This window comes from Sus scrofa, chromosome 10 (genome assembly GCF_054392235.1).
Source record: "Sus scrofa isolate SSC_HxYL_T2T_F1_AM1 chromosome 10, Sscrofa_HxYL_maternal_Yorkshire_Landrace_v2.0, whole genome shotgun sequence".
Classification (NCBI taxonomy): domain Eukaryota; kingdom Metazoa; phylum Chordata; class Mammalia; order Artiodactyla; family Suidae; genus Sus; species Sus scrofa.
Window position 1 is genome coordinate 55,620,895 of NC_139392.1, and position 10,151 is coordinate 55,631,045.

General features: G+C 40.2%; 1 protein-coding gene and 1 long non-coding RNA gene across 26 annotated transcripts in view; one reads left to right on the forward strand and one right to left on the reverse strand.

The window, feature by feature from the left end:
* The window catches only part of TUT7 (terminal uridylyl transferase 7), a 65,518-nt gene extending 60,374 nt beyond the window's left edge, over positions 1-5,144 (forward strand). For 20 of the 25 annotated variants that reach the window (XR_014817716.1, XR_014817717.1, XR_014817714.1 and 17 more), the window contains one exon: positions 4,103-5,144. Coding sequence is in view for 9 of the 25 variants with exons in the window: in XM_005656799.4 (XP_005656856.1) it covers positions 4,103-4,170 (68 nt within the window). In the remaining 16 variants the exon portion in view is untranslated. The remainder of the gene's footprint in view (positions 1-4,102) is intronic. The other 5 variants (XR_014817708.1, XR_014817712.1, XR_014817715.1 and 2 more) reach the window with 2 other exon arrangements.
* A 1,127-nt stretch (positions 5,145-6,271) lies between these two features.
* LOC102160368 (uncharacterized) lies at positions 6,272-9,975 on the reverse strand. The gene is made up of 2 exons (XR_001304283.3): positions 9,875-9,975; positions 6,272-9,684 (listed from the first exon to the last, which is right to left on the reverse strand). It is a non-coding gene; the product is annotated as an uncharacterized LOC102160368 (long non-coding RNA).
* Between the last annotated feature and the right edge of the window lie 176 nt (positions 9,976-10,151).

Here is a 10,151-nt window from a genome sequence, read left to right on the forward strand (position 1 = left end):
TGACAATCTGTCTTTCCCGCACCCTCACTTCATTGAGATAGTCTTTTGCTTACCCTCTTGAGGTTCTGTTATTACCATTGAGCTGTGACATTTTCTACATTGTCATTTCTATTTTTTCATATTATATCTTTGTGTTTTGAGTATTCATTTTGGTCTTGAGTTCTTTCTACTTAGAAATTAATTCATGCTTTGTCAAATGTATACAGTAGCCTTCACCACCAGCCTCACTTAGGATTTATTTTGCTGTACCTGTATTTGTTTGTTTTAGTAGTTTAATCTAGCCAACTTTAGGGTAGTTTCAAGTCACGTTTATAGGATTTTAAGAATTTCATGTTCTTCCCTCACATTACATAAATGTTCATATTTTATTTCTAACAATTTTATCTTTTTACATGTGAATTTTTTATATGCAGCCTCTTCAGGTATAATGAGATCTATTTTTTTATAATAGAGGATTACATGTTTAAGAGCTACAGTCATAGGACTGTAAGTACTATTCTTACAAAAGAATGATTTCTTAACATTTGGGGGAAAAATATAAAAAGATACAAATAATGTAACAACTACCCATCTGTTAGAGAACTGGCATTATTTCACATTGTCTTTTCAGTCTTTTGTTAATAAAAGGTTTAGATGGTCAAAGTTCCCTTTGACTACCACCGCCAGGCCCATCCTGTCTCTCATGTCCCCGTCCATCCCACAGGATCCATTATGATGCTTTCAGGTATCCTTCCTATTCTTTTTTAAGCCCTTACATATGTATCCTTAAAAATACTTATCCTTGGTGAATTTTTAAATTTAAATGATGTATCACACTGCCTAATAACGTTCTACAACCTGCTTTTTCATATCTATTTAATGAAATGATTTTGAAATCTATCTTGTTCACAGATTTAGTCTCTTTACACTATTGCATCATAGGAATACAGAATAGTGTATGAGCATTTAGATTGCATGTGATTATTTGCTATTGTAAACAGTGTTGTAGTGAACGTTCTTATGTGCATCTCCTTAAGCATGTCTGAGAGGTTCTCTAAGGTTTATGTACCTAGAAGTCCAGTTGTTCAGTTATAGTGCATCTTCATATGTGCATCCTCAGTTTAGTTAGATACTGTCAGTTACCCTCTTACAGGGTTGAAACTGCTGCCACTCCCATCAGCAGTGTTTTTTCTTGCAAATCTGATGAGTGAAAAATACTTTGTTGTTGTTCTAATGGATATGTTTTGACTCTGGTGATGCTAAGCATCTTTTTATATGTTTACTGGCCAACAAAAAATAAATAAATAAATAAATAAATAAAGGAGTTCCCGTCGTGGCGCAGTGGTTAATGAATCCGACTGGAACCATGAGGTTGTGGGTTCGGTCCCTGCCCTTGCTCAGTGGGTTAACGATCCGGCGTTGCCGTGAGCTGTGGTGTAGGTTGCAGACGCGGCTCGGATCCCGCGTTGCTGTGGCTCTGGCGTAGGCCGGTGGCTATAGCTCCAATTCGACCCCTAGCCTGGGAACCTCCATATGCCGTGGGAGCGGCCCAAAGAAATAGCAAAAAGACAAAAATAAATAAATAAATAAATATATGTTTACTGGCCAGTTGAGGTTCCTCTTCTGTGTTCAAATCATTTGCCCATTTTCCTGTTGCATTATCATTGTTGTATTAATTCATAAGGGTTCTTCATTTATTCTGAATGCTGCTCCTTTATTGTGTACATTCTAAATATCTTCTTCGGGTATTTCTTGTCTTTCACCTTATACCTATTTATTGCTACGTCAGGTTTTTAATTTTGAGATGATCAAGAGATCAATGTTATCTGATTAGTGTTCATTGACAAGTAATACATGATTTTAGGATTGTCTTTAAGAAATTCTCCCCCCCCCCAAAAAAAGGGGGGGGGAGTTCCCGTCCTGGCGCAGTGGTTAACAAATCCGACTAGGAACCTCGAGGTTGTGGGTTCGATCCCTGGCCTTGCTCAGTGGGTTAAGAATCTGGCATTGCCGTGAGCTGTGGTGTAGGTCGCAGACATAGCTCGGATCCCGTGTGGCTGTGGCTGTGGCGTAGGCCAGCTGCTACAGCTCCGATTGGACCCCTGGCCTGGGAACCTCTATATGCCGCAGGAGCGGCCCTAGAAATGGCAAAAAGACAAAAAGACAAAAAAAAAAAATTTCTCCCCTAACCCGAGATCATAAAGATATCCATCTGTATTTTCTCCTGATAGCTTTAAAACTTTATTTTTCCTATTTAGATATTTAATATATCAGGATTGTGTATATGTAAACTTTTGTTCCTCCAGTTGAGTGTGCAGTTCGGAATATCAAAGATGTGTATTTGTGATCAGTAGATACTCTATGGTATAAATGTGGTATTTATACTATAGTAATAGAGTGCTTTGATTCTTCCTAGCTGATAACTCTCATTTTTCAGTATGAGTTGACTGACTAGGTGCTCTGCATTGAAAAGCTTGCTGGGGGGAGAGGGGGCAGGGAGTACGTTCATATTTACATACTTAATATGTTTGCTTTGACAATTTTAGAAAGTACAGTTAAGCAAAATGAAAATAAAAGCCATTTATATCTGTTCCACTAGAGAATTGACAATTACTTAGTTTTAGAAGTAAAATCGTCCCATCGTTTTATTATCAGTATAACGATAATAGTGGTCGTCAAGTAGTTTCTATGTGCCAGGTAGTGTTCAGCTGCATTACATGTAGTGATTCGTTTAATCTTTACAACAACTCCAAGGGGGTAGGTATTGCCCTCATTTTACAGATAAGGAAAATGAGGCACCACATATCTGATTGGTGGAGTTTTGCAGGGTTGTTTTGTTGTTGTTGTTGTTGTTTTAAGCTTTAATGAAACTATTCATGTGATTTTATAACCTGTTTTTTTCATATTAGTAATTATCCTTCTCTGCATACCTAGTATCTTGGTCATAATAGACGTAGTCATATCACAAGTTCTGGACATTTGAGTTGTTTCGTGTATTTAAATTATTATAAAGTTTCTACAAGTATTCCTTTAGCAAAATTTCTACCCACCTCCCTGTCTTTCTGATTTTCCTTCAGATAATTTGGTGTTTAGAAATTGGTATGTTCCTTCACTTTGTATTTCTTTGATTACCCACTGATATCGAATATTTTTTATATATTTACATGCTGTTTTTTTTCTTTCATGTATTGCTTTTTCTTTCCCTAGTTATCTATTGGTATTCATCTTTTCTGTGTTGATTTGTAACTTCTTAGCACTAAGCATAGCAAGGGGCTTTTTTATAAATAAAGCATAATGTGGTATATTTAGGAAACTCTTTCCCCACCCCAAGATTGTATAAATATTCACAACTTCTTATAATTTGACTCTCTTACATTTAGTTCTGTAATTCATTTAGAATTAGGTGGGGAGGAAGCAAACTTATCTAACCCTTTCCTTACTTATTTGACACAATACCAATTATCACACAGTTCATACTTTTCCTCATTGGTTGGAAATGTATACAGTCATTGTGTATAACCTTTGTTACATACTACTTCCTTAAGAATTTCTCAATTTCCTTGTTTCATTGATCTATTTGTTTAGGCTCCAGAACAAAATTTATTCCCCTTTCTGTGGTGTGCTTTTAATTAGCACTCTTCATTTTTGCCCTTCACTTGTAAATATAAGTTTCCTTTTTTCTTTTAAATCTTTAACTACAGTGTCACCAATTCATAGCTTCATGTCTGCAGGGTAATGATTCAAATGCTTATTTCTGACCAAAGAATTCTTTGCAATCTATTCTATTTGGTTGCAAGTGTATGTAAAGCAGAGCCTTTAAAAGTTTACCTACCTTCTGAACCAATATGTAAACAGTGAGCATGCAAATGTAATAAAATGATGTCACTCTAGCAACTCCTGCCTGCATTTAGAAAGAATGTGACGAGGCGAGGCTTATGTTTAATAGATAATGTTGCATCTATATATTTTTATGTCTAGTCAAGTTACTTGATTCAAAACAAATGACCGATTCCAGTATGAAAAGTTTCTGTAAATTGTTAACAATAAGAAATAACTTACGGTTTTTACGATAAAGTGAGGCTTGTTTCATTTATGTTGGGTTTTGTTTTTTCCCCTCCTCTAGGTAGCCTTTCCAGTAAATATATGACTCAGGGAAAAGCCTCAGCGAAGAGGACCCAGCAGGAATCATGAGGGAAGGAAAATGCCGCACTCTAAATGCCACTCAGGCATTCCTATTCACTTTGAAAATAGGGTTCATTTCACAGGACACAGCAGCATAGATCAGGCTTCAACTTAACATTTAAGGGAAATGTCAGATTTTTTTTAACTTAATGAAATTGTTAATGAGGAAAAAAAATTTTAATAGAGTCTTACCTATTACAAATCCCATAGGTTTAAGGATTTTAATAGAAAGCCATGATGTATGTATTTAAGACAGGTTTAAAAAAAAAAAATGTAACTATGGGCCAGTATTCAGTGAATACAATTTCATGGTTTTTAAATCTCTCAAAGCACGCTAAAAATAGTGTGCTGATAAACTCCAAGTAAATTGATCTTTTTTTTCCTTAAAAATTCTTTTTTTGTTTGTTTGTTTTGAAGAGGGGAAATTATATTTATTGTCGTTGACTGAATCCTTGTGTGAAAGCGTGTCAAATATGTGTGAACTGCTACTACTGTATTTACGATTTTCAGACTTATTTTATTGCTCTTTGTAGAAGTGATAACGTAACATGAGTACCTATTTATGTGAGCCTTCTGTGGATGAGCAGTGCCACCAAGGGGCTTTTGGTTTTCTCCCTCTCTAATTTTAAGTAAGTTGACATATAATTACTATGGTCATAAAAATGAAGTAAGGAAAACAAGAATCCTGTTTGCTGCTAAAAAAAAAAAAAAAAACATTTTCAAAGGAAAAATGACGAAATAAAAGTACTTTTTACTTTCTATGATATTCAGAAATTAGGTGGAGCACTTTTTAAATCCCTGAAGAAGAAAGAGGCTATCATCTCTCTGCCAATCACGAGCTGGATTGGTTCATGTTGGTCTGACTGGAGCCCTCATGGAACTGTTTCTCTAATTCGCAAGCCCTTCTCGTAAGCAGTATATGGTCAGAACTATGCCTTAGTTTATTTATCCTTTTGAAATAAAATCAAAACATCAACCTGTAATTTTATCCACATTACTTTCCAATGAGAGTCCTAAATTTTCACGAGTCCAGGATGAAGGGCAGTACACATCCTCCTCTTTATCCTGTGCTCCCTTTACTTGCACTCACATGCTCTGGTGTTTATGGTCACCAGTAAACACCAAGCTCTGAGAATGTGCAAATAAGAGGCACAGACATGAGGGGATATATACATAAGGGAGGGCTGCAGGGGCTGCTCGCTGGACATTCCCAGGTAGGAGAGGTTGCAGAAAAGTAGCACTCTGGAGTTCCTGTCGTGGTTCAGCAGAAATGAATCTGACTAGCAATCCTTGGCCTTGCTCACTGGGTTAAGGATCGATCCAGCATTGCTGTGAGCTGTGGTGTAGGCCAGCAGCTGTATCTCCCGATTCAGCCCCTAGCCTGGGAACCTCCATATGCCACGGGTGCGGCCCTAAAAAGACAGAAAAAAACAAAAGTTGCACACCTTCCGTGTCTTTCTTTTAGAAGAATTATTTGATGGCATTTTCCAGCTAAAGAAGAAGAATCACCAAAGAGAGCTGGGAAATTGTGTTAGAAAAACTTGGGATCATTCTTTACTCAGTTTTGAGTGAACACAAACTCAATGAACATGTGAATTATGCAACCTGGGCTCAAACTATTCTGCTTGACTTTCCTCTGCAGCTTCTCTTTTCTTCTCTTGCCTTCGTGCATGAAAGTCCACATGACTAGACAGAGAGTTCTTGTCACACTTTCTTTTAATGCCATTCTCTTGTCTTCTGGCACTGTGATAGAAGACGAGGGCCAGCCTGATTTTTGTTCCCTTATAGTTTTTGCTTTTCTGCTTGGATGCTTCTGTGTTTACGTCTTCCCCTAACTTTTGTATCAGAGACTTTGATCTGAAACAGAAGTGAATCCAATGTCTCGCCTCACCCGTTTTTTTTGTGTTTTTTTTTTTTTTTCAATTTGAGAAAATATCTATATTCATAATTTTCTCAAAAACACTTTGTCTTTTCTGAAATTCCTCTCACTAGCATCTCTTTCCATCCTGTTAGCAACTTGTCAAGTTTAATCTCCAAGGGACGGACTTGATCTTTAGTGTCATTCTGCTGTTTGCTGTTTCTAACCTGAATGTTGTCACTGTACTTTTCATTTTTCTTGAACTCACCTCCCCCACCACCTTCCTTTCCCTCTCATTCTTTTGGTTTATTCTTATTATCTTCCTTTTCATAGAAACCACATTTTATTACATCCTTTTAAGAATGTTGAAAGTTTCCTGCATTTTATTCTGATTGCTATAGTAAATTCTGCCCAGTGTATTTGAGAGTTTTGGGGTTGATTTTCAGTTCCTCATGCCGAATCACTGGGCCATTGGCCAGGGTTTGCCAGCAGACCTGGATAGTGGATTGCCCTTGGTTCTTCACACCCTTTACATGATGCTGGTCACAGCCCCTCCTCAGCACCCCGTTTAGGAGACAGCTACAATCTGCTCCATGCCCAGGGTGTGGCTATCTTTCACATGCAGCTGGCCTGTCTCTCTTAACAAGCCCCCACGATGCTCCACTCCCAGGGTTCTCCCTTCCTCTTTGTGGAGCAAACAAAACTATGAAATCCATTTTTTATATTCCCGGTCTGCACTTTTTAATCTCTTGCTCGGTGTGGACAGTAGCAGCACTGGACACACTTAGAAATGTTGGTAAAATGTTCTGAGGTAATTTCAGGTTATTTTTTATCTTGAAATGTGTTTCACAAATGGTCTTAATCATATATGTATATATACGTACTCATTCCCCTAGTGAAAAAGATCCTGGATAGCTAAGTCAATAGGGTTCATAAGTGTGTTCAGGCAAAAAAAAAAAAAAAAAAAAAAATTGTTGAAAAGCAAACAATGTAACAGACCTCTATGAAACTGCAGAGATGTGTTCAGTATGTTTTCTTTCTTGAAAGCAGGCTTGTTTGGACAGCAGCAGTCAAGAATGTAGCCCACTCTCTCTTCAGTGAGTGGAATTCTAAGCTTCATTAAGGTTCTGGCCCTGCCTTGTTTCCAGATGAGAATGTGGCAATCTGTACCCCCTCTTAGCAGTTGAATTTCCTTGCCTAGAAGATGAAAATCATACCCGCCCTTCCACAGCTGTGAGGATCAAATGCAGTCTTAACTGAGAAAACACTTCTGGCGGTTTGTGTTTTCAGAACCCTGAAATTCAATCCTGAAGTGCAGTGTTGAACATTTCCCTGTTGCAAGTTTTTAAAACTATTAGGGGAAATCTAGACGTGGTTACAGCTTACAAACTCCTTCAGCAGTTCCCACACCTACTTAATTTCCACACCACTGAACAGCTGCAGCTCTGAGATAAAGGAACACTTTTTTTTAATATATCATGAAGACACTTTCTTCTTCTAACATGCCAGTTTTTTTCAGGGACCTGCACCAGTTTCAAATAACATTAGACATGCCTAATCCACTGACAAACATTATGTGATTTAGCACGTACATGCAAAAACAGCTAATAAGTTAAAAACTGAGTATTGAGTATTAAAGTAGAGGAAAAAAAGCTATTTAAACATGCACAGGATCCTCAATTCAAACATTTAGTAGTAGATTTTTTTTTTTTTTTTGTCTTTTTTTTTGCCATTTCTAGGGCCGCTCCCGAGGCACATGGAGGTTCCCAGGCTAGGGGTCCAATCAGAGCTGTAGCCTCCGGCCTACGCCAGAGCCACAGCAACGTGGAATCCAAGCCGCGTCTGCAACCTACACCACAGCTCACGGCAATGCCGGATAGTTAACCCACTGAGCAAGGGCAGGGACCGAACCCACAACCTCATGGTTCCTAATCGGATTTGTTAACCAATGCACCATGACGGGAACTCCAGTAGTAGATTTTTAAAACTGTCCAATTCAGCACTATACTGAAAGGCTTGAGTTTAAGCATCATTTATGAAGTGGGGATGGGATTTTTTTGGCCATGCCCACAGCAGTCCAGGGATTGAACTTGAACCTCATCAGTGACAACACCAAATCCTTAACCACTAGGCCACCAGGGAACTCCTAAGCATCATTTATAAAATAGTTATGCCAATGCTACTGCTCTGTGTGGCTCAAAGTTGTGAGGCTCCCATGAGATAATGTACTCAAAGGTTCTGAAACCCAGTAAAGTGCTGCACAACTACATAACATTTTTTTCAGTAACTGATAAAAAATGATATATAGCATCTTTTTTACATTTTTATTAATGAATTCTTTTAGGGCAGTTTTACGTTCACAGCAGAATTAGGCAGAAAGTAGAGTTTCCTTATGCCCTGCAGTGCACCAATCTCCACCACCGTCCACATCCGGCACCAGAGTGGGACATGTGTTACAATCTATGAATCTCTACATGGACACATCATTATCACCCAAGTCCACTGTTTACATTCAGATTCATTCCTGGTATAGCACATTCTACTGATTTGGACAAATGCATAATGACATTGTACCATACAGAGTGTTTACACAATTTTATGGCATCTCTAAATATCCATTAACGGGAGTTCCTGTTGTGCTCAGTGGCAAGAAGATGCGGGTTCTACCCCTGGCCTGGCACAGTGGGTTAAGGATCCATTCTTGCCTTGAGCTGTGGTCACAGACATGGCTGGGATCCAGCATTGCTGTGGCTGCAGCCTAGGCTGGCAGCTGCAGGTCTAATTTGACCCCTAGCCTGGGAACTTCCATATGCCACAGGTAAGGCCCTAAAAAAAAAAGCAAAAAAAAAATTATCCATTAATAATTAGTAGTGGTGTTTAATCTGCACCACATCTGTAGGAGGAAGAGCAGGAGAAAAATGCCCTATACCAGATCAACCAGCTAGTTAAAGATGAAGCCGAGAGACATACCACACTACCGTCGCCTAATCCCAGTTTCCTCTGTGCACCGTGGGGCCTGGGGAAATAACCATTCTCTTAATGTCAGTGTGATTGCATTTCAACAGCAGAGAGACAAGTGATGTAACGAAATCTAACTACAATCCTGTAGGCTCCAAGGGGCCTAAAACACTAAGCTCCTCTTGTAGGAGGTTGGGGATAGTCATTGGCCTAGCCCCACCCCGCCCGCCCCCGGCCGGGCATTAAAAAAACACTTCACTGATTAGTTCTTTCCTTATCAAAACAGAACTGGAATTCCTCCCCAGCACCACTCCACAGAACCTCCTCCCTTTCCCCCTTACCTCTAGCGCTTCCAGGAGAAATGCCACCTTTCCTCATGGTCTCCCATCTTACCCCCCTGCTGCACTTCTATCCTACCAGGATCTCATTCTCCAAACCCTCTATTTACCAGGCTTCCTGTGTATGCCCGGGTATACTGCAGGCTGCACAGTGCATGCGACTCAGGAATATTTGCTGAATCAAAAGGCAGAAGCACCTGAGTACCCAAGATCTAACAAGCAACATGTATTCAATCTAGCTATTGACTGGTACTTGCTATAAAAGTATTACCAGAGCTGCCCGGTCACATCTCAGAGTAAGACTGTGTTCCAAATTCAGCACCCGAAGAGAACACTGCGTTAGTACCGTCTTTCAACGTCCCAAACAGCCTGTGGAAAGAGGGAGGGGAGAAGGAGAGGTTGTTTATCGAGAATCTGCGGTAATTCTACGCCCTTAATAACTCCCTAGCTGGACCAAAAAGGAAGACAGACGTGTACTACGTCTGGGCCTCGGAACCACTCTGTCCTTGAGAGCACCAGCCGGTGGACTTATTTGCGTTCTTAAGCGGCAGCGCCGCACCTTGCTCCGCAGGCAGGTAATGGAACTACGCGCTTTCACAGTCCACAAGTCGGAGCTAACTCCACATGCCCTAATCTGCACGGAGACAGCGCACTGAGACCTTGCGCAGAGGGACGACCTTTCCCTCGCCCCCTGCGCCCCCACATCACGTGACCACTGCCCGGGCGTCCGGCCCCGCCCTCCGGCCATCACTCACGCGGCCCGCCCAATGGCCACGGCGAGGGCGGGCCCGCGCAGGGCGGGGCCTCGGCCACCGTGCGCCGGAGCCTGTGGCGTC